The 25,112-nt window shown below is 42.9% G+C and overlaps 1 protein-coding gene across 1 annotated transcript in view; it reads right to left on the bottom strand.

The window, feature by feature from the left end:
* The window catches only part of LOC132393054 (acyl-coenzyme A thioesterase 9, mitochondrial-like), an 82,149-nt gene extending 65,743 nt beyond the window's left edge, over nucleotides 1-16,406 (bottom strand). The window contains exons 1-3 of the mRNA XM_059967798.1: nucleotides 16,315-16,406; nucleotides 7,078-7,178; nucleotides 5,730-5,756 (exon numbers count right to left, since the gene is read on the bottom strand). Coding sequence (XP_059823781.1) covers nucleotides 5,730-5,756; nucleotides 7,078-7,178; nucleotides 16,315-16,331 — 145 coding nt within the window. The 5' untranslated portion in view covers nucleotides 16,332-16,406. The remainder of the gene's footprint in view (nucleotides 1-5,729; nucleotides 5,757-7,077; nucleotides 7,179-16,314) is intronic.
* Nucleotides 16,407-25,112: the final 8,706 nt, after the last annotated feature.

Here is a 25,112-nt window from a genome sequence, read left to right as displayed (position 1 = left end):
AGCGCTTTGGAGCCTCTGCGCAGGGGGGCTGGTTGAGGTAGGCTTAAAAGTGAGGCTGGGGATTTCGAATAAAGTTTTTTTCTTCGACTGCAGTTACCGACTCCTTGTCATAATTTTAGCGCTGCATGTAGCACACCGCTACACATTGACCTTTGTTGAGGTGCAGCGTATAACTCCACATTTGCGCTTTACTCTTTGTTCGGCTCGACCTATTTGTGTGAACAGGCGTTCAGCGTCATGAACATCAACAAAGCCAGCCACCTCAGATCTATCCTGAGAATCACCACAACAAAACTAAATCCAGACTTTGATGCGCTGGCTAAAAAGGGAGACCAACAACACTGTTCCCACTGAAATTAAAAATAAGTTTCTTCGTTGAGTTATGTAAAAAATGCATTTGAAAATATTTTTTTCAATAAGCCTTACATGTTACATGTCATTTCTGTTAAGTGATGGACATGAGTAGTGCGCAGGTGCACGTACGTTCTCAAAATAAAAAAATGCGCTCCGCATACTGGCGCGCTCTCACTGTTCTGTCATTGTGCTGGTCGTTGTTGAGTTTTGGCACGGGGACAATTGAATAAGAAGGAGCAGGACAATTAGACCTGCATCTCCTACCGTTTTTGAAATAAAGTCAGTCAGGAGGAGAGTGATGATGATAATATCTTGAAGGATAACAGAATTTTCAGTGCTTTAAAATAATAACTGTTACTATTAAAAAAAGCTGTATTTTATTCATTTAATTTTCAGTGTTTTAAAAGTCATTTCAATAAATAGCTAAATACCATGGGACTTCAAAGACAGATATTTTGTTGTAATGCATTTGTTCATTTTCAATTGAAATTAAAGCACATGTTTTCTACATATCCCATGATATTTTATTTTCTCTTATGAAGTGCATTACCAAAACACTCCGTCCATCTGCTCCTGGTCCGGCCCCCCTGTCAAATTTTAGAACCCTTTGTGGCCCTCTAGTCAAAAAGTTTGCCCACCCCTGGTCCAGCTGCAGCTTCTGGCAGACCGCATTGTGCGTCTGGAGCTGCAATTGGATTCATACTGGAGCATCCGTGATGTTGAGAAAGTCGGGAATAGCACATTTAGTGAGTTGGTCACACCGCAGGTAAAGGCTACACAGGCAGAAAGGGAAGGGGTGGCCACTAGTCAGTGTAGCAGTAGGCAGGTAGTGCAGGAGTCCCCCGAGGTCATCTCCCTCCTAAACAGATATACTGTTTTGGATACTGTTGGGGGAGATGTCTGATCAGGGGAAGGCAGCAGCAGCCGCCGAGTTCACTGCACCATGGGTGGCTCTGCAGAACAGGAGGGGAGGAAAAGGAGTGGGAGAGCTATAGTGATAGGGGATTTGATTGTAGATAGGCATTTCTGCAGCCACAAACAAGACTCCAGGATGGTATGTTGCCTCCCTGGTGCAAGGGTCAAGGATGTCTCTGAGCAGCTGAAGGACATTCTGGAATGGGAGGGTGAACAGCAAGTGGACGTGGTGCACATTGGTACCAGCGATATAGGTAAAAAACGGGGTGAGGTCCTACAAGGTGAATTTAGGGAGTTAGGAGATAAACTAAAAAGTAGGACCACAAAGGTAATAATCTCTGGATTACTACCAGTGCCACGTGCTAGTCAGAGTAGAAATAGGAGGATATTTCAGATGAATACGTGGCTTGAAAAATAGTGCAAGGGGGAGGGATTCAAATTTCTGGGGCATTGGAACCAGTTCTGGGGGAGGTGGGACCGGTACAAACAGGACGGTCTGCACCTGGGCTGAACTGGAACCAATGTCCTGGGGGAGCATTTGCTACTGCTGTTCAGGAGGCTTTAAACTAATGTGGCAGGGGGATGGGAACAAGCGCAGTGAGACAGAGGGGTGTAAAATGAGGGTAGAAGCAAGAAGTAGTAAGGTGAAAAATAAAAGCGGCAGGCAGGCAAATCTAGGGCAAAAAGCAAAAAGAGCCACTTTTCAACATAATTGTATAAGGGCTAAGAGTGTTGTAAAAACAAGCCTGAAGGCTTTGTGTGTCAATGCGAGGAGCATTCGTAACAAGGTGGATGAATTGAATGTGCAGATAGTTATGAATGAATATGATATAGTTGGGATCACAGAGACATGGCTCCAGGGTGACCAGGGATGGGAGCTCAACATTCAGAGATATTCAATATTCAGGAGGGATAGACAGGAAAGAAAAGGAGGTGGGGTAGCATTGCTGGTTAGAGAGGAGATTAATGCAATAGAAAGGAAGGACATTAGCCTGGAGGATGTGGAATCGATATGGGTAGAGCTGCATAACACTAAGGGGCAGAAAATGCTGGTGGGAGTTGTGTACAGGCCACCTAACAGTAGTATTGAGGTTGGGGAAGGCATTAAACAGGAAATTAGAAATGCGTGCAATAAAGGAACAGTAGTTATAATGGGTGACTTCAATCTACATATAGATTGGGTGAACCAAATTGGTAAGGGTGCTGAAGAAGAGGATTTATTGGAATGTACGCGGGATGGTTTTCTGAACAAACATGTCGAGGAACCAACTAGAGAGCAGGCCATTCTAGATGGGGTATTGAGCAATGAGGAAGGGTTAGTTAGAAATCTTGTCATACGAGGCCCCTTGAGTAAGAGTGACCATAATATGGTGGAATTCTTCATTAAGATGGAGAGTGACATAGTTAATTCAGAAACAAAGGTTCTGAACTTAAAGAAGGGTAACTTTGAAGGTATGAGATGTGAATTAGCTAAGATAGACTAGCAAATGATACTTCAAGGGTTGACAGTGGATATGCAATGGCAAGCATTTAAAGATTGCATGGATGAACTACAACAATTGTTCATCCCAGTTTGGCAAAAGAATAAACCAGGGAAGGTAGTGCACCCGTGGCTAACAAGGGAAATTAGGGATAGTATCAAGTCCAAAGAAGAAACATATAAATTGGCAAAAAAAGTGGCACACCTGAGGACTGGGAGAAATTCAGAGACCAGCAGAGGGGAACAAAGGGCTTAATTTGGAAAGGGAAAAAAGATTATGAGAGAAAACTGGCAGGGAACATAAAAACTGACTGTAAAAGCATTTATAGATATGTGAAAAGAAAAAGATTGGTCAAGACAAATGTAGGTCCCTTACAGACAGAAACGGGTGAATTGATCACAGGGAACAAAGACGTGGCAGACCAATTGAATAACTACTTTGGTTCTGTCTTCACTAAGGAGGACATAAATAATCTTCCGGAAATAGTAAGGGACAGAGGGTCTAGTGAGATGGAGGAACTGAGGGAAATACATGTTAGTAGGGAAGTGATGTTAGGTAAATTGAAGGGATTACAGGCAGATAGATCCCCAGGGCCAGATGGTCTGCATCCCAGAGTGCTTAAGGAAGTAGCCCAAGAAATAGTGGATGCATTAGTGATAATTTTTCAAAACTCCTTAGATTCTGGATTAGTTCCTGAGGATTGGAGGGTGGCTAATGTAACCCCACTTTTTAAAAAGGGAGGGAGAGAGAAACCAGGGAATTATAGACCGGTTAATCTGACATTGGCGGTGGGGAAAATGCTAGAGTCGGTTATCAAAGATGTGATAACAGCACATTTGGAAAGAGGTGAAATCATCAGACAAAGTCAGCATGGATTTGTGAAAGGAAAATCATGTCTGATGAATCTTATAGAATTTTTTGAAGATGTAACTAGTAAAGTGGTTAGGGGAGAGCCAATGAGTGTGGTATATTTAGATTTTCAAAAGGCTTTTGACAAGGTCCCACACAGATTAGTGTGCAAACTTAAAGCACACGGTATTGGGGGTGTGGTATTGATGTGGATAGAGAATTGGTTGGCAGACAGGAAGCAATGAGTGGGAGTAAACGGGACCTTTTCAGAATGGCAGGCAGTGACTAGTGGGGTACCGCAAGGCTCAGTGCTGGGACCCCAGTTGTTTACAATATATATTAATGATTTAGACGAGAGAATTAAATGCAGCATCTCCAAGTTTGCGGATGACACGAAGCTGGGTGGCGGTGTTAGCTGTGAGGAGGATGCTAAGAGGATGCAGAGTGACTTGGATAGGTTAGGTGAGTGGGCAAATTCACGGCAGATGCAATTTAACGTGGATAAATGTGAGGTTATTCACTTTGGTTGCAAGAACAGGAAAACAGATTATTATCTGAACTGTTGCTGATTAGGAAAAGGGGAGGTGCAACGAGACCTGGGTGTCATTGTACACCAGTCATGCAGGTACAGTAGGCGGTGAAAAAGGCAAATGGTATGTTGGCATTCATAGCAAAAGGATTTGAGTACAGGAGCAGGGAGGTTCTACTGCAGTTGTATAAGGCCTTGGTGAGACCGCACCTAGAGTATTGTGCGCAGTTTTGGACCCCTAATCTGAGGAAAGACATTCTTGCCATAGAGGAAGTACAAAGAAAGTTCACCAGACTGATTCCTGGGATGGCAGGACTTTCATATGAAGAAAGACTGTATCAACTAGGCTTATACTCACTGGAATTTAGAAGATTGAGGGGGGATCTTATTGAATCGTATAAAATTCTAAAGGGATTGGATAGGCTAGATGCAGGAAGATTGTTTCCGATGTTGGGGAAGTCCAGAACGAGGGGTCACAGTTTAAGGATAAAGGGGAAGCCTTTTAGGACCGAGATGAGGAAAAACTTCTTCACACAGAGAGTGGTGAATCTGTGGAATTCTCTGCCACAGGAAACAGTTGAGGCGAGGCCGGTTCATTGGCTATATTTAAGAGGAGGTTAGATATGGCCCTTGTGGCTGAAGGGATCAGGGGGTATGGAGAGAAAGCAGTTACAGGGTTTTGAGTTGGATGATCAGCCAACAGTCGAGAGTAGGCCATTCGGCCCTTCGAGCCTGCACCTATTTTCTATGTTTCTATCTCATTCAAAAGATGCAGTTCTCCACCTCTTTCTTCCCAACCCAGCCATAATGCTGGGACTCTCCAGGTTTTCAGCCACAATTTCCTCAAAATATGAACAGTTGCCTTCAGTTTACAATTTAACATCCTCCAAAGATCCCCACCATCTGGGCTCTGCCATCTTCTCCCAGCTGTCACTGGGCAAGAGGTACAGAAACCCAAAGTCCCACATCACCAGGTTCAAGATGAGCTAATTCCCTTCAACCATTCAGTTCTTGAACCAAACTGCACAACCCTAATCACTACCTCAGTAGTAGTAACACTATGATCACTTTGCATCACAGTGGGCTGTTTTTAATCTAATTGTATTTTTTCTTGTAAAATTGTGTATTATCTTTACGCTTTCTGTGGAAGTTTTTATGATGCTGTGTGTGCATGTAATGCTGCTGCACCTGTTCCTACAATAATAAGTTCTACCTTGACTTTGGAAACTGGCCTGATACACAGGTAGTATATTTTCAATCCCATGAACATTCCTCCAATGCAGCTGAGGTTTGTAATAATGACCCTGACAGAATTATTCTTTGGCATCCTGCTGCAATACATAACAGCCTTTGGGGAGCTCCGGAATTTTTAAGAACAGAGTATTCTTATTAATGGACAGTGAGTTATCATATGTAATCAATCCAAAACATTTACAGTTTCTCTCTCAAAGTCCGAAGAGTATTTTTCTGTTTCTTACTTCTAAACAGCTCATAGATCAAATGGATTTAGTTATAGTGTTCAGAACCAGCCTTATACTAAACTAATGCCATTGGTAATTTAAAACAATATATTTTATTTATCCGTAAGCTATAATACTCACCATCATTCATTAACAGTTTGGTTTCTCCTATGGAGATAAAATACAAGCAAGAATTTAGTCACAGAGCAAGATTTTCATCATCCCAGATCTGTGAAGGCAGCAACACAATTGATGTGGTATTCATATTTTTTATTAAAAATATGTTAATGGATGATATTAGATGTTGGTATTCAGAGAGATTTGGGAACATCCAAATTAACCACAAAAAGCAAGCGGGCTGTAGAAATATTAGTCTTCTTTGCAAGAAAATTTGGCAGAAAACTAAGGAAGTACTACAAACACAAAATACTTTTCTGAGACTACACCTACAGTGCTAAGTACAGTTTTGGTCTCCTTACCAAGTTTATAACTCTCTAAAAAGGAGCAAACATGTATTGCCTGAAAGGATTCCAAGGTGCTTCTGTAATACAAATGAAAAATCAAGAATGTGTCCAAGTTCCCTGGGATTTAAGAGAATAAACATCCATCTGTTTAAGACCGCATGCAGGCCTGAAAGGCTGGGTGGTGAGCTAATGTTTTTTTTCTCAGATTGAGAGTTTAATTTCAATAAAAAGAATGGTCATATTAAGACTGAGTCATGGAGAAACTTCTCCACTCAGAGGGTAGTAAGTAGTTGGAATTTTCTTTCCCAGAGGGCCACAGATATTAGTCAAAGAATACATTCATGGCAATGCTGATTTTACTGAATGCTTGAACAGGCACGATGGCCTTCATAATTTTATATTCTATTGGGCAGCAATTTCATATGGAGATAAATACAACTCAGATGTTCTCGTAACTCAAATGGATCTTGAATGAAGTCATTTGTGGAAAAATATTCTTATGTGCAAGGAGTCACCAATAGCAGTTTTTCTCAACACCTTAAGGGCAGAAAGTGACAAAGTCAAGACCTGCAAGAGTTTCAGAAATTGTTTCAATACTTTCAATGCAAAATTGTACAATTTCTTAAAGCAATGAGGTCAATGGGAAAAGGGAAAAGCTACGTAACTAAATGGAACACTTTCTATAATAGCCTACAGAGGCAAGGACATAAAGGAGGTTCTAAATAACGATGCTATATAGCTATAACTAAATCTTGCGTGATCACTCATGATGCAAGATAAAGCTCTAATGGCTCAGGATGGATTATTTTAAAATAATGTTTCTGCATTCAGAATTTCAAAATATGCCAACCCTACTTTCAATTTTACCTTTCAGTCTTTCATTACCAGGATTGTCTATAGATCCAGAACAATCCAAATAAGATCAGGTTGATCAGTTCTTTGGCAGTAACCAGCAATATAGACTTCTTCCATTTTGTCATCACAAGACTATATTTACGGTAGGCACAAATCAACTATTTCAATACCTTCATTCAGCTCTGGACAACATCCCTCCGTATGTAAACGTGCATATAAAGGATTATGTGGCTTGTTGAGAACAGAAGAAATATTTCGAAGCAGCCAAACCCTTTAAAAAAAAGAGGTATTTTACTTAGGTTTCAAAATCTCCCTTCTCAATGTGCTTCTTAAATGCACTATTTGTAGTTACTCATTGCTCCCTCCTTCAGTCTTCTTCTATTTCTTTGAGGCTCCTTACAGTGGACTGAACAATCCAAAATTATATGTGCAATTCCCCTCCTTGTCTTCAAAAATCAATATTATTAAAATGCCCTTACTTCTGTTGCAACTTTCACAATCCTGAAAAAACCCCAATCAAGTCCTTCTGAAGAAGTCACTTTAATTGGAATACAAGAAATATCATAGGGAATTAATTACATCAAGTATCCTTGCACTGCAATGAGATAAACCACCAGAGCAGTCACTTTATTAAGAATGTCATTAGCGAAGAAATAAAGTTCAAAGTTGAAAGTAAATTTATTATCAAAATACATAAATGTCACCATATACAACCCTGAGGTTCATTTTCCTGCAGGCGTTCACTGTAGACCAAAGAAATACAATAGAATCAATAAAAACTACAAAAGATGGACAACCAATGTGCAAAAGAACATAAACTGTGCAAATACAAAAAGAAAATAAAATAATGAGTAAGTAAATAATACTGAAAACATTGACTAATTATTGACTAGATCAACAAGACGACTTCTTGGGGGGGCTATGAGATAATAACCCATCCAGACAAGATTACTCCATTACACTCTGGCTTGTGCCTTGTAGGTCACCGCAGGCTTTGAGGAGTTTGGAAGAAAGTCAAAATCTCTGAACACTAACTCTGATCTTTGTTCTGACAACTATCAGGGTGCCACAGTAGCAAAGTGGTTAGTGTGACACTATTACAGTTGGAGTTCAGAGTTCAACTCCAGCGCCGTCCTCCCTGTGAGGTTTCCTCTCACAGTCCAAAGGCATACCAGTCAGGAGGTCAACTGGTCATTGTAACTTGTCCTGTGATTAGGCTAGGGTTGAATATGTGGGTAGCTGGGCAGTGAACTCACTGAGCCTGTTCCACGCTGTATCTCTAAATAAACAAATCGATAAATAGATGGGTAAGTAGACAGAGAGATGGATAAATAAATGTGAGTGTTTTCTTTTCCACAAGATGGGTTTGGTTACTATTTTCATATTTATCTTAATATAATCTCGCATCTACTGCTACAACAGAGTAAAGGCATTACAAAAATAGTTGTGCATTGTGTTACACAAAGAAAATGGCTATGCATCCTTGCTTTTCAGCCCAGAATCCGTGTTGACCACCCATTTATACAAACCTCATTTTATTTGTTTACTTTCTCACCAACTCCCCCAGATTCCACCACCTACCTATACGTTAGAGAGCATTTACACCAAACATGTCTAGTTTCTGGCTCGGGTACTGAAAAAGATGTCTGGTATTAGAAGCAATCTGCTGGAAGAACTTAGCAGATGGAGCACTATCTGTGGAAGAACTCCAACAGTTCCTCCAGCAGTTTGCTGTTTTATATTCCAGCATCTGCAGTCTTTTGCATTTGCAAGCATTTGCATTGCTTAACTTCATAGATTACAGCAATAAGAGATGGGACATCATATTGCAGCTATACAAAATGTTGGTTAGACAACACCTAGAAAATTGTGTATTGTTCTGGTTGCCATACTGAAACAATAGAAAAAGTGAAGAAGAGTTTCACTAACACCCACACTACCAGATTCAGGAAGCTATAAACACAAGAAATTCTGCAGATGCTGGAAATCCAAAGCAACACACACAAAATGCTGGGGGATCTCAGCATGGATGTTGACTTCCTATACACTTCTATTCCCCCATCAAGAAGGCCTTAAAGATCTCTGCTTTCTCAATAAAAGACCCAACCAGTTTCCCTCCACCACCACACTCAGAACTGGTCCTCACCCTCAACAATGTCTCCTTTGGCACCTCACATTTTCTCCAAACTCAAGATGTGGCCGTGGGCATCTGTATGGGCCCCAGCTGTACTTCCCTTTTCATCAGCTAGGTGAAACAGTGCATGTTCCATGCCTTCTCTGGTAATGCTCCCCAACTCACTCTGTGCTGCATTGGTGCTGCTTCATGCACCCTTGCTGAGCTCGTCAATATCATCAACTTTGCCTCCAACTTCCACCCCGCCCTTAAATTCACTTGGACACCTTTCTCCCCTTTCTAATCTCAGTCTGGAGACAAACTGACTACTGACATCTTTTATAAACCTACCAATTCCTACAGCTATCTTGACTATACCTCTTCCTACCTTGTCTCCTGTAAATATGCCTTCACCTTTTCTCAGAAACTTTGTCGCCGCTGCATCTGTTCTAAGGATGAGGCTTTCCCTTCCAGGACATAAGAGGTGTCCTCCTCCTTCAAAGAATGGGGTTTCCAGTTTTCCACCACTGATGCTGCCCTCAGTCACATCTCCTCCATTTCCTGGAGGTTGGAGCTTTAATAGAATTCCTCTTGTCCTCACCTACTACCCCATGAGTTTCCATATCCAACACATCAGCCTCCTTAACATCCACTATCTTCAACAGGATCCTACTATCAAACACATCTTTACTTCCATTTTCCACAGGGATCGCTCTCTCCATGATTCCCTTATCCATTTGACCATCCCCACTAATCTCCCTCCTGGCACATGTCCCTGGAAGCAGAAATGCTATACCTGCCCATTCTCCCCCACCTTCAGCTCCATTCAGGGCTTCAAACAGTCCCATAAGGCAAGGAAACACTTCACCTGCAAACCTGCTGGGGTCGTCTACTGCATCTGGTGCTCCCTCCTCTACAATGGTGAGATCCAACATAAATTGGGGGACTGCTTCATCAAGCACTTCCACACTATCAGCAAAAAGCATTATTTCCCATGGCCAACCATTTTAATTCCTTTCCTTTCCGACATGTCGGTCCTTCTCTTCTGCACAGTAAGCCCACTCTCAGGGTAGGGAGCAACACCTGACATTCAGTCTGGATAGCCTCAACCGGATGGCATGAACATCAATTTCTTCTTGTGGTAATTTTTTTTCTCTATTTTCTTTTCCCCACTCTGGCCTCTTAACTCTTCTCCTCACCTCCACCAGTATCCCTCCTTCTCCAGGTCTTTACCTTTTTCCACCCACCTATCACCTCTAACTTGTCCTCCTTCTCCTCCCCCCTCACCTTTGTATTCTGGCATTTCCCTCTTTCTTCCCAGTCCTGATGAAGAGTCTAGGCCTGAAATGTTGAGTTATTCTTTTTCATTGATGCTACCTGACCTGCTGAGTTCTTCCAGAACCAGAGGGGATAACTTCACTTGCCCCATCACTGAACTGTTCCCACAACCTATGGACTCACTGCAAAGATTTTATCTCATATTCTCAAAATTTATTATTATTTCCCTCTTTTTGTATATGCAGTTTACATTGTTTGTCCAGCCTATTGAGGGTTGTCTTTCATTAATTCTATTGTATTTCCTGTATTTATTGTAAATGCCCACAAGAAAACGAATTTCAGGATTGTATACCCTGTACTTTGTATACGTACTTTGATAATAAAATTACTTCAAACTTTATTAAAGTTTGAACTTACAGAGAATTGAAGACTGCAGTGCTAGGAGACATTGGATAGGTTATACCGGGGGTCGGCAACCCGCGGCTCCGGAGCCACATGTGGCTCTTTTAAGTCTGTGCTGCGGCTCCCTGTTGCTTTGGGAAATAATTGGTTGTGGCGACCCTTTTCCTGGCACATCTGTTTGCGAGTTTGCGAGCACAGAGCTTTGGAGCCTCTGCGCCATGGGGGGCAGGTTGAGGGAGGCTTAAAAGTGAGGCTGAAGTTTTCGAATAAAGTTTTTTCCTTTGACTGCAGTTACCGACTCCGTGTCGTAATTTTAACGCTGCATGTAGCACACCGCTACATGGTCAGTATTTAATTAAAATGTATTTTATGTTAGTTTGTTAGTTTTTGAAATGTAAATCTAAATTTGAAGATTATGGTGATCTTGTACAATCTAAATAAGACGTTGTGGCGACCCATTTCCTGACACATCCGAACCGGCTCACAATTAGCCAGCGTTCAGGCTAAGGGAGATAGCCTACGGGGGTTTGTGAGTACGTGTCTTTTGCAGCATCCGCGCCCATGGGGGGTGGGTTGAGGGAGGCTTAAAAGCAAGGCTGTTTAGTTCGAATAAAGCTATCTTTGACTGCAGTTTACTGACTGCGTGTAGCACACCGCTACAACGTGTTTTTATCGCTGGCTGTCCAGAGGGAAGGTGCTGAAACGCTTTGTCGCGTGTCTGGAAGAAGTGAAAACTTTCCTGGGCAGCAAAGGGCTCAACTTTCCTGAGCTGGAACAGCCAGAGTGGCTGGAAAAGCTACACTTCATGGTAGACATGACAGCGCACCTGAACACGCTGAACACAGCTCTTCAGGGGTAAGGACGTACAGCCCTGCACATGTTGGAGGATGTTTTGGCATCCGAGCGCAAGTTGACAGTGCTTGCCAGAGATTTACAGAAAGGCACATTGTCTCACTTCCCCAATTTGAGAGAGTTCAAACAAGGTCACGACATGATAAATTCGGAGTATTTACATTCTGCAATCATCGCAATGCAAACATCGTTTGGGAAACGCTTTTGTGAGTTCAGAGAGGAAAAAAACACATTATCCTTCCCGGTCACTCCCCTAAGCATCGATTCATCTCTACTGAATACGACTGCATTGTCAGGTGTGAGTCAACCTGAACAAGTATGATAAATATTTTAATTGCCTATTATTTTACGTATATTCATATGTTTTCATTGTTCAGTGAAATAGTCCTTTTATTTTTCAGGTTGACAGCTGGCTGACGTTATTTTTGGTTTGCTGCTGGCGGCAAATTTAAGTTTGGCATTTTTCATAAATACAAGAAGGACTCAAATAGACGTTGAGTATTTTACTTAAAAGTAACCTTCAACCCAACGTCTTTTTTTCGGAGTTCAAAATGTTTTTGTTGCATGCAGAAATGTAATTTCGTTTTCTCTGCAGGAGTTCATCAATTTCATAAATGCAACACATTATAGTTTGTTTATACATAGCATAAAGGCAAAACAAAACGTTGTATGCAGTGTTATTTCATTTTAAATGTCAAACGGGTTTTGCGGCTCCCAGTGTTTTCTTTTCTGTGGGAAACGGGTCCAAGTGGCTCTTTCAGTGGTAAAGGTTGCTGACCCCTGGGTTATACTAATACTTACAGAAATGTAGGAATCTCAGGGGTGACAGATTTACAAAACTATGAGGGGCATAGATAGTCAGTCCTTTTAATAGTAAAGTCCAAGGTGAGAAGGGAGAAATTTAAAGGATATCTGAGGGATATGTTTTTTCCACAAGGTGGTGGTGAATAATTGAATCGAGCTGCCAGAGCAATTGAAAACACCTCTGGGTAGAGAAATCCAAATGTTTACTGCATGAGTCTTGGCCTACCCCTCATTCCCACGGTAAGAAGAAACAACTGAATTTTATTTTAATGCTTTAATTTTAATTTCCCTTTTATTTTTCTACGCCCCACCACTCCACCAAATTCAAACTTTCTTTCTGCTTAACTTCCTATACTCAATTTGACATTAAGATTATTCAGTTCATGATCTTCATACTTCAATTTAACATTGAAGGCCATTTTGGCATATCAAGTCTATGCTGGTACAATAACACTATTCTTCCTACACTCTCATTAACCTGCCCACCAAATTTTACCACTCAGGGCAACTTACAGTGGCCAATTAAACTAACAAACCTCACATCTCTGGGACTTGAGAGTAAATCAGAGCCCACAGAGGAAACCCACATGGCCATAGGGAAAATGTGCAGACTCCACACAGACAGCACCCGAGGGTCAGGTGTAAATCTCATACCTGGAACAGAGTAGCTCCGCCTGCCGATATTGTTCCTCTCTCAATGGTGTGCACTCTCAAGATTTGAGCACAAAAATCTGGGCCCCGGCATCAAAGGGAAAGGGTGCTGCACTGCTGTATGCTACCTGAAGCATTAAGAGTCTGTCTGCCGGCTTCTCACATAGACTAGAAAGATCCCTTGAAGTTTCTTAGAATAGAGAATTATCCCTCACAACTCGTTTCTTTTTAAATTAGTCGACTTTGCTAGGAAAACCAATCACATTGCCATCTGTGTGAGCCTGCAGTTTGCAAACTGGCTGCTACTACATCGTAGTTCTAATTGTTTCTGGCTGCAGCTGGTCTAAGCACACAAGCCACTATTTAACCACTAGTATCCTTAATTCAATCTGGTTTTTTTTGCCCAAAACATATAAAAATAGCTTGGTTGGAAGGACATATACCAAGGGTTCTATTGATCATAAGAACTCTGCCCTGCCATCTTTACATCACAGAGGAGAGCCATTTATACTGTTGAGTCCAGCAAAGCAATCCTTTCAGACCCATCACATCTCCTTACTTCTTTGTAGCACCACAACTGAGTTGCTTTCTCATGTCCAACAACACCCCATTGATTCTTCTACATCCGCATTATTAAACTAACAAATTTTTTTTGCTGGAAGCCCAAATGGTCAGAGGGAGAAGTGCAGCAAATTCCACTCTCGATGAAGGGTCCTGACCTGAAACATCCAGTATCCATTTCCATCTATAGATGCTGCCCAAACTGCTGAGTTTTCCCAGCATCACTGGTCTTGTTCAAGATGTGATGAATGGTTTGAGCTAGCCTGAGAAAATTAAATCCACTCTTCAATTTCAACAGAAGCTCAGAACTTGAATGAAAATGAACCAAAGTTTCTGCGTCTTCGTACCAAGTATGACACCTAGCTGGATCTTCTAAAAGATGGCCTATTTTTACCTCCTCCCTCACTCTTATTCTATTCGTGAGGTTACCCAAAGCTCTGCTCCTCCCAATAAGTATCATTCACCTATGCTGTCTATTTGCAGAAGTAGAGTAAGTTAAGCATCACATTGATTTTATAACTCTCATCCTCTATAGGCTCCCCTTTCTCATCTTTACCCTAGAGGGGAACAAGCAGTTGACTTTTCAAGTGGAGGCATTTCATCAGGTCTGGAAAGGAAGGAGGCAAAGGTCATAATAAGAATCGAGGGAGGGAAAGGAGTACAAACTGGCAGGTGATAAGTGAGGGGGAAGGTAGATAGGGTGGAGAAGTGGGATGAAGCAAGAAGCTGGAAAGGGATATGTGGAAGTGATAAAGGACTGAAGAAGGAATCTGATAGGAGAGGATGGTGCACTATGGAAGAAAGAAAGGGGGGGACCAGAGAGAGGGTGAAGGGCAGGTGAGAACAGAATGGGTGAAAGGGTAACTAGAATGAGGAGTGGAAAAATAGAGAAAGAGGGAGAGAAGTTAGAAAAATCGATATTTATGTCATGAGGTAGGAGGCTATCCAGATGGAATATGACGCTTTGCTCCTCCAACCTGCCTCATCGTGGCAGTAGAGGCATCATCGACAAAAACGTCAGCGAGGGAGTGGGAAGTTGAATTGAAATGAGTAGCCACAGGAAGATCCTGCCTTTTGCAGTGGACAGAGCGAAGGTGCTCAACAAACCAGTGTCCTAATCTGAATAGGGTCTCGTCAATGTAGAGGAGGGGGCACTGGAAACAGATGACCACGACAGGCTCACGGGTGAAGTGTCACCATACCAGGAAGGACTGTTCCCTAAGCCTGTTATAATGGCAGGAGGATGGGGTGAGGCTGATGTGCATGAAATGGAGACACGGATGAGAACATTAGAGTTGGTGTCTCAGATGTTCTGGAATGAAAAGCCATATCTTGAGAACAGATGCAGCAGAGATAGAGGAACTGAGAGAAAAGAATAGCATGTCAGAGTGGGAAGAGCTATAGTCAAGATAATTGTGAAAGACACCAGTATATATCTGATAAAAGATACCATCTCTGATTCCAGAGATGGAGACACAGAAATCAAGAAAGGGGAGAGAGATGTCAGGAGATGGACCAAGTGACTCTGAGGGAAGATTAGAAGTTGAAGGTGAAGTTGATAAAAAGGACTAGTTCAGCATTGGGTGTAGGAAAGAGCACCAAAGTAGTCACATGGCCGACAAAAAGGCAGGCATAGTTAGGGCTCACGTGGTTACACCCTTACCGTGGAGAAACCAAAGAGAAATTGTTGAGGGCAAGGACCAGTTCAGCCAGACGGTCGAGTGCAGTGTTAAACGGGACTGGTTAGCTCTGTTACCAAGAAAGAAGCACAGTTTTATGGTTTCCTGATGGGATATGGAAGTGATTGTACTCCCATAATGAAAGTAAGTTGATCCAGACCAGTTATTGATGCTAAGTGCCACAGATGTAGGTAGGAAATGATTGAACTAAGGGAACAAAATGGAGTCGAGGTGTACATACACAAATTCAGTGGGATAGGAGCAGGGAGAAACCTGTAGGGACAGAGAGGTTTGTGGATCTTTAGTAACAGGTAGAAACAAGCAGTACAGGGTTTGGATAGGAGGTAGAAACGAGCGGTGCAAACTATCCATGGCCTCCTCTACTGTCATGAAGATGCAAAACTCAGGCTGGAGAAGCAACACCTTATATTCGTCTGGATTACTTCCCACCTGATGGCGTAAACCTCTGTTCCTCCAGCTTCCAGATTCCCCACCCCTCCCCCGCGTTTTTCAATCTGGTCACCCACTCACCCCTTCTGTATTCATTTGCCCATCACTTCCCTCATCCTTCCCTGTCCCCTATGGAGCATTGCTCTTTCCTACCTGATTCCTTCTTTGGCCCTTTATCTTTTCCACTTATCCCGATCAGCTTCCCTCACCCACCTTCCCCACATCAGCATGTACTTCTGCCCCCTTCCTTTCTAGTCCTAATGAAGGATTATTCCACACCCACAAATGTGCCCAACCTGCTGAGTTTCCCCAGAATGTTCCAATAATTGCAGGTTTTCAATATTCAATTTCTAGGCTTACAGACTTTTGTAGGTCAAACATACATAGATGGAGGAGATGCCACCACACCATGACGGGGCTATCTGGCCGGTTAATGATCGAACAACAGCCGCTTGGCGAGCTGAGAGTTGACCATCCATCAACTCATCTCACCTCAAGGCCCCATTTCACACACTCCCCATTATCTGGAAACGACCAGCTCGAACATAGACACACCCAGGCTCAGAATCCCACAGCGGAGAACAGCTCAGTCTGCAGCCCATGGAACCTCCACCCACCTCGCCCTCAGATACATGATCCTCCTCGTATCAGTCCTCCAGCTTTCCACAATAGCAACGCTCCCTCCTCGCGTACGTCCCCGAGCCGGGCGATGACGATTTCCGGACGACGTCATCGCGTAGCAAGACGTACACAGCTGTCAATCACTCCAGTGAGCTGACAGACAGGCAAAGGGAGATCGCCAGCCCGTTTGGACCGTATATGTCGCCTTCTGTATAGACTTAATAGTGCTAGTTGCATTAGAGGTTTATTGGCTGAATTTCATATCTATATTTGGACTTTTCATTTTCTCACTTCTCTTTTAAAATTTTCTCTTTAAAATCTTATCTTAAAAAGTGAGTTGTATTTCTGAGAGTGAGGCAACTAAGTGTGCTTAAGCAATATATGGATTTTGTTGCAAGAGCATTACAAAACAAAGTGAAATTAAGCCAGGTCAGATGCCAGATGGATTTGTAAATGATAAATCTTGGAACAAGCTTGGGGAAATGAACCCCTGAGAAGGGCCAAGGCAGAAAGACTAAATTCAGGTTCTCAAAAGACCCAAATTGGAGAAGGGCATCCAAGAAAAAAGACTGGAAAATATTACAGAGATCAGGAAAGGGTTTTTTAAAAACATTATGATTGTTTTAATATTCTAGTGTTGATAAACTGTGAATTGGTGTCAGTCAGGGGGTGTGTTTTGGGTGAATAGTATTTACTAAGCTGTTGGAACACAGGTAGCAGAATGGTGACAAGGCAAGTCTATGTGGGATATTTTTTAACTGTATCAGGTGCATGTTAGTGTCAAACCAAACAAAGATGATGAAATTGGACAGGAAAATTATCAAGGAGGATGGTGTAATCAATTGTAGGTCAAAAACATCAGAAGTTACATCATAGATAGTCTCAAGCAAAAGATTGGAAATATTTTAACTACATTTCAAACGAATGGATTTGGAAAGTTTTATCTGAAATAATTATTTCAGTCTTGTATTTTTAAGTAAAATTCAAAATCTAACAAATTTAGTAAAATGAAGTTATAATGATATATAATAATGTTTCTCGACATTGGCATCATTTTTTCCAAAGAGGAGGAGAACTTGAACTACCATTTTATTTGTTTCAATAATTGGTAAGTACCTCAATCATATTGTTCAGAAGGCTCCAATCCTGAAGTAATCAGATCCAACATATTTGACTATGGAAATAGGGGTAAGAATTCAGTTAAAATTTAAAAGTAATGAGGTTTAGAGGAGGCTACAAGGAGAGCAATTTGTAATGATTTTAAGTCAAGCTAACCCACGAGTTCATGGAATTATGGCATATTTTTAAAATTTGCATTATTGGTCTACACAATAGTGATGGGCCAGTGGGTAGAATGCTGAAATATAACTGTTAATCAGGAGCAAGCACAATGATTAATTCTTGAGGTAAATCTTTATGTGTTATATTTAGCTTGGAAAACAAACCACAGGTGTCACATTTTAGACGCCATGGCCAAGAAATCTCACCAATGCCGCTACTTCCTCAGGAGGCTAAAGAAATTTCACACATCCCCACTATTTCTTACCAATTATTAATGCAACGGAGAAACTATCCTATCTCTTTTCTGAAGATAAAAATAAAGATGACCCTTATTTGTCAAATGGACATCGAAACATTGGAACATACAGTGAGAGATGTCGATTTACATCAATAACCAGCACATTCCAGGGACATGCTGGGTGCAACCCACAAGTGTTGCTATGCTTCTTGCAACAACAGACCATGGCCCCACTCATCACAGGAACCAACCTCCCCCCCCCCACCATGGACTCCGTCTACACCTCCCATTGCGTCAGTAAAGCAGTCAGCGTAATCAAAGCCCCACCCACCTCAGACATTTTCTCTTCTCCCCTCTCCCGTTAGGCAGAAGATAGAAAAGCCCGAAAGTAGCACAAGAAGCATAGCTTCTGCCTCATTGAATGTTCCCAAGTGTGATGCGATGGACTCTTGACCTCACAATCTACCTCACTAAGACCTTGAATCCCGCTGATAAGGGGGGAGCTGTTGTTGTCTGGCATACTGACCTCTACCTGGCCGAGGCACAGCGACAACTCTCTGATACTTCCTGATGAAGGGTTTCGGCCCGAAACATCGTCACTACCTCCTCCCGTCGTTGCTGTCTGGCCTGCTGAGTTCTGCCAGCATTTTGTGTTTTTTATCTCTGATACCTCCTCTTATTTATCCCTTGATCATGTCCCCACTAAGGAGCACCTGGCCATTGTCTCCTATACCATCACCAACCTTATCAGCTCTGGGGATCTCCCATCCACTGCCACCAACCTCATAGTTCCCACACCCCGCACTTCCCGTTTTTGCCTCCTATCCAAGATCCACAAACCTGTCTGTCCAGGTAGACCCGTTGTCTCAGCTTGCTCCTGCCCCACTGAACTCATTTCTGCATACCTTGACACTGTTTTATTCCCCACTTGTTCAATCCCTTCCCACCTATATTCGTGACACTTCTCACGCTTTGAATTTTTTCAATGATTTTAAGTTCCCTGGCCCCCACCGCCTTATTTTCACCATGGACCTATATATCTCCATTCCCCACCAGGAAGGTCTCAAAGCTCTCTGCTTCTTTTTGGATTCCAGACCTAACCAATTCCCCTCTACTACCACTCTCCTCCATCTAGCGGAATTAGTTCTTACTCTCAATAATTTTTACTTTGGCTCCTCCCACTTCCTCCAAACCAAAGGTGTAGCCATGGGCACTCGCATGGGTCCCAGTTAAGCCTGCCTTTTTGTTGGCTTTGTGGAACAATCCATGTTCCAAGTCTATATGGGTATCTGTCCCCTTCTTTTCCTTCGCTACATCGACGACTGCATTTGCGCTGCCTCCTGCACGCATGCTCAGCTCGTTAACTTCATTAACTTTGCCTCCAACTTTCATCCTGCCCTCAAATTTACCTGGTCCATTTCCGACACCTCCCTCCCCTTTCTTGATCTTTCTGTCTCCATCTCTGGAGATGGCTTATCTACTGATATCTACTATAAGCCTACAGACTCTCACAGCTACCTGGACTATTCCTCTTCCCACCCTGTCTCTTGCAAAAATGCTATCCCCTTCTCACAATTCCTCTGTCTCCGCCGCATCTGCTCTCAGGATGAGGCTTTTCATTCCAGGACAAAGGAGATGTCTTCCTTTTTTAAACAAAGGTGATTCCCTTCTTTCACCATCAACTCTGCTCTCAAATGCATCTCTCCCATTTCCTGCACATCTGCCCTCACCCCATCTGCCCACCACCCTACTCGGGATAAGGTCCCCCTTGTCCTCACTTACCACCCCACCAGCCTCCAGATCCAACATATTATTCTCTGTAACTTCCACCACCTCCAAAGGGATCCCACTACGAAGCACATCTTTCCCTCCCCCCCTTTCTGCTTTCCCCAGGGATCGCTCCCTACGTGACTCCCTTGTCCATTCATTCCCCCCCCCCCCCCCCATCCCTTGCCACTGATCTCCCTCCTGGCATTTATCCTTGCAAGCAGAACAGTGCTACACCTGCCCTTACACTTCCTCCCTCACCACCATTCAGGGTCCCAGACAGTCCTTCCAGGTGAGGCGACACTTCACCTGTGAGTCGGCTGGTGTGGTATACTGCGTCTGGTGCTCCTGGTGTGGCCTTTTATGTATTAGTGAGACCTGACGCAGACTGGGAGACCGTTTCGCTGAACACCTACGCTCGGTCCTCCAGAGAAAGCGGGATCTCCCAGTGGCTACGCATTTTAATTCCACGTCCCATTCCCATTCTGATATGTCTATCCATGGCCTCCTCTACTGTCAAGATGAAGCCACACTCAGGTTGGAGGAACAACACCTTATATATTGGCTGGGTAGCCTCCAACCTGAAGGCATGAACATTGACTTCTCTAACTTCCGATAATGCCCCTCCTCCCCTTCTTACCCCATCCCTGATATATTTAGGTTTCCCCCCCCTTTTTTTTCTTTCTCTCTCTGCCTGTTCTCCATCATCCTCTGGTGCTCCCCTCCCCCTTTCTTTCTCCCTAGGCCTCCCATCCCATGATCCTTTCCCTTCTCCAGCACTGTATCACTTTCGCCAGTCACCTGTCTGGCTCTCAGCTTCACCCCACCCACTTCGGTCTTCTCCTATCATTTCGCATTTCCCCCTCCCCCCACTATTTTCAAATCTCTTAGTATCTTTCCTTTCGGTTAGTCCTGACGAAGGGTCTCAGTCCAAAACATCGACAGCGCTTCTCCCTATAGATGCTGCCTGGCCTGCTGTGTTCCACCAGCATTTTGTGTGTGTTGTTTGGATCTTGTATCTTATTATTTACCTGCACTTCATTTTCTCTGTAGCTGCTAACCTCATTTTGCACTCTGTTATTGTTTCACCTTGTTCTCCCTCAATGCACCGTGCAGTGAATTGATCTGCATGAACAGTGTGCAAGACAAGCTTTTCACTGTGTCTCGATGCATATTACAATAATAAACCAATAAAACAGTGGAACAGGCATTACGAGGAAGAGAAATGGACTATTAAAGTTATTGACATAAAAATAAAAAGTGCTGCTAATTCTTATCAGGATACACAGTGTCAGTGCACAAAAAAAGAACAAAGTCAACATTTCAGGATGGTGATGCGGTATTACGAAAGAAACAGGTCATTTGACCTTCACAGTTGCTACTTGATTTGAGTATTCCCAGCATTTTCTTTTGTTGTTTCAGATGTCCAGCAACAACAGACTTTCAGCCCCTTTGATTACTGTTCAAGTTTAGCAACAGCTTATTTTTAAATGTTTCCTGAGTTTTAAAAGTGCTTAATATTCCATTCAATTTTCCCTAATTGTTTTACAGTATAAAATAAAATCAGTGCTTGCTAAATTGTTTGGGGAAGTTGCTATTTGCTTAATACTCAGCTTTTTTTCTTTCACAAGATGAATGTTCAAGTACATATTGTCTCCATTAAAATGAGAAGAACTGCCAAGTGTACTGGTTAGAACCAGCTTACCTTCTGCAGTTCCAACATGCCAATACATGGAAATAAAGAGTCATCAACATCCCAGAAGATCTATCCTGGGCCCAGCACAAAGGAGGCACATCAACAACTCTACTATAGACAATAGACAATAGGTGCAGAAGTGGACCATTCGGCCCTTCGAGCTTGCACCGCCATTCTGAGATCATGGCTGATCATCTACTATCAATACCCAGTTCCTGCCTTGTCCCCATATCCCTTGATTCCCCTATCCATAAGATACCTATCTAGCTCCTTCTTGAAAGAATCCAGAGAATTGGCCTCCACTGCCTTCTGAGGCAGTGCATTCCAGACCCCCACAACTCTCTGGGAGAAGAAGTTTTTCCTTAACTCTGTCCTAAACGACTTACCCCTTATTCTCAAACCATGCCCTCTGGTACTGGACTCTCCCAGCATCTGGAACATATTTCCTGCCTCTATCTTGTCCAATCCCTTAATAATCTTATATGTTGCAATCAGATCCCCTCTCAATCTCCTTAATTCCAGCGTGTACAAGCCCAGTCTCTCTAACCTCACTGCGTAAGACAGTTCTGACATCCCAGGAATTAACCTTGTGAATCTACGCTGCACTTCCTCTATAGCCAGGATGTCCTTCCTTAACCCTGGAGACCAAAACTGTACACAATACTCCAGGTGTTGTCTCACCAGGGCCCTGTACAAATGCAAAAGAATTTCCTTGCTCTTGTACTCAATTCCCTTTGTAATAAAGGCCAACATTCCATTAGCCTTCTTCACTGCCTGCTGCACTTGCTCCTTCACCTTCAGTGACTGATGAACAAGTACTCCTAGATCTCTTTGTATTTCTCCCTTACCTAACTCTACACTGTTCAGATAATAATCTGCCTTCCTGTTCTTACTCCCAAAGTGGATAACCTCACACTTATTCACATTAAACGTCGTCTGCCAAGTATCTGCCCTCTCACCCAGCCTATCCAAGTCACCCTGAATTCTCCTAACATCCTCATCACATATCACACTGCCACCCAGCTTAGTATCATCAGCAAACTTGCTGATGTTATTCTCAATGCCTTCATCTAAATCGTTTATGTAAATCGTAAACAGCTGTGGTCCCAATACTGAGCCCTGTGGCACCCCACTAGTCACCACCCGCCATTCCGAGAAACACCCATTCACCGCTACCCTTTGCTTTCTATCTGCCAACCAGTTTTCTATCCATGTCAATGTCTTCCCCCCAATGCCATGAGCTTTGATTTTACCCACCAATCTCCTATGTAGGACCTTATCAAATGCCTTCTGAAAATCGAGGTACACTACATCCAATGGATCTCCCTTGTCTAACTTCTTGGTTACATCCTCGAAAAACTCCAATAGATTAGTCAAGCGTGATTTACCCTTGGTAAATCCATGCTGGCTCAGCCCAATCCTATCACTGGTATCTAGATATGCTACTACTTCATCTTTAATAATGGACTCTAGCATCTTCCCTACTACTGATGTCAGACTGACAGGTCGATAGTTCTCTGTTTTCTCCCTCCCTCCTTTCTTAAAAATTGGGATAACATTAGCCATTCTCCAATCCTCAGGAACTGATCCTGAATCTAAGGAACATTGGAAAATGATTACCAATGCATTCGCAATTTTCAGGGCCACCTCCTTTAGTACCCTAGGATGCAGACCATCTGGACCTGGGGATTTGTTAGCCTTCAGTCCCATCAGTCTACTCATCACTGTTTCCTTCCTAATGTCAATCTGTTTCATTTCCTCTGTTACCCTATGTCCTTGGCCCATCCATACATATGGGAGATTGCTTGTGTCTTCCTTAGTGAAGACAGATCTAAAGTACTTATTTAATTCATCTGCCATTTCTCTGTTTCCCATAACAATTTCACCCAATTCATTCTTCAAGGGCCCAACATTGTTCTTAACTATCTTCTTTCTCTTCACATACCTAAAAAAGCTTTTGCTATCCTCCTTTATATTCCTGGCCAGCTTGCATTCGTACCTCATTTTTTCTCCCCGTATTGCCTTTTTAGTTAAGTTCTGTTGTTCCTTAAAAATTTCCCAATCATCTGTCCTCCCACTCACCTCAGCTCTGTCATACTTACTTTTTTTTAATGCTATGCAATCTCTGACTTCCTTTGTCAACCACTGTGGTCCCTTTCCCCCCTTTGAATCCTTCCTTCTCCGGGGGACGAACTGATTTTGCACCTTGTGCATTATTCCCAAGAACACCTGCCATTGCTGTTCCACTGTCTTTTCTGCTAGGATATCCATCCAGTTAACTTTGGCCAGCTCCTCCCTCATGGCTCCATAGTTTCCCCTGTTCAACTGCAACACTGACACCTCCGAGCTGCCCTTATCCTTCTCAAATTGCAGATAAAAACTTATCATATTTTGATCACTACCTCCTAATGGCTCCTTTACTTCAAGGTCGCTTATCAAATCCTGTTCATTACATAACACTAAATCCAGAATAGCCTTGTCCCTGGTCGGCTCTCGTACAAGCTGTTCCAAGAATGCATCCCTTAGGCACTCTACAAACTCCCTATCCTGGGGCCCAGCACCAACCTGATTCTCCCAGTTCACCTGCATGTTGAAATCCCCCATAACTACTGCGACATTACCTTTGCCACATGCCAATGATAACTCCCTATTCAACTTGAACCCAATATCCATGATACTGTTTGGTGGCCTATAGACAACACCCATTAGGGTCCTTTTGCCCTTACTGTTCCTCAATTCTATCCACACAGACTCCACTTCTCCTGATCCTATGTCCCCCCTTGCAAAGGACTGAATCTCATTCCTCACCAACAGGGCCACCCCACCCCCTCTGCCCACATTTCTGTCCCTGCGATAGCACGTATACCCTTGTACATTCATTTCCCAGGTCTGATCTCCCTGCAGCCATGTCTCTGTTATCCCAACAACATCATAGTTACCCATTCGTACCTGAGCTTCAAGCTCATCTACCTTATTTCTGACACTTCGTGCATTCAGATATAGAATTTGTAGCCCATTTCTCCTCTCTCTGTTTGCCTATTGTGCTTAACCCAGCTCCCCGAACTCCCATTGGGCTATACGCCCCTAGAATTTTGTTGTCCTTCCTAAATTTACTTATTCTTTCTGCACATTTAACTCCATGTTCTGTCAGACCATCCCTCTGTACATGCGTCCTCCTTATCACTTGTTCCGCCTCACCTTTCTCTGCTAAACACTTAATATTCCAGAACCGTGTAGTCCCCACCTGTCCTTTATTCTACTCCATTAGGAGCACAAGGAGATTTGGTAAAAAGACTCCTGTAACCTTCTGTAAGTGTACAGTGGAGAGCAATCTGACTGGTTGCATCACCACCCGGTACGGAGCCTCCAATGTACAGGAGGCTGTCGCAAGAGACTGTAGAGGGTTGTAGACTCAGGCTGCTCCATCAGGGACAGAACCCTCCTCCCCATCAAGCCGTGCCTCAATGAGGTGATGTCAATCAATAAAGACCCTGACTATACAGGTCATACCCTTCTCATGCTTCCACATTTGAGGAGGAAGTACAGGACCCACACTGAAAGTTTTAGAATAGCTTCTTCCCTTCCACTAACAGATTTCTGAATGGTCAATGAAGTCATTGCACATTATTACTCTTCAGAACCGTTTATTTATTTTGTAACTTTGAGAATTGCACTGTATTGCTTTCACAGAACACACACTGCATGAAAACGTCAGTGATAATGAACCTGATTCTGCTTCACCTTCAGAATTACATTAGCACTGGTGCACAGTGTTGTGAACGTGTAAGAGACACTGTATATAAGTTTGACCA

The sequence above is a fragment of the Hypanus sabinus genome, chromosome 4 (genome assembly GCF_030144855.1).
Source record: "Hypanus sabinus isolate sHypSab1 chromosome 4, sHypSab1.hap1, whole genome shotgun sequence".
Lineage (NCBI taxonomy): Eukaryota > Metazoa > Chordata > Chondrichthyes > Myliobatiformes > Dasyatidae > Hypanus > Hypanus sabinus.
The sequence above is the reverse complement of the archived record's forward strand: the minus strand, read 5'-3'. Positions and strand labels throughout refer to the sequence as shown.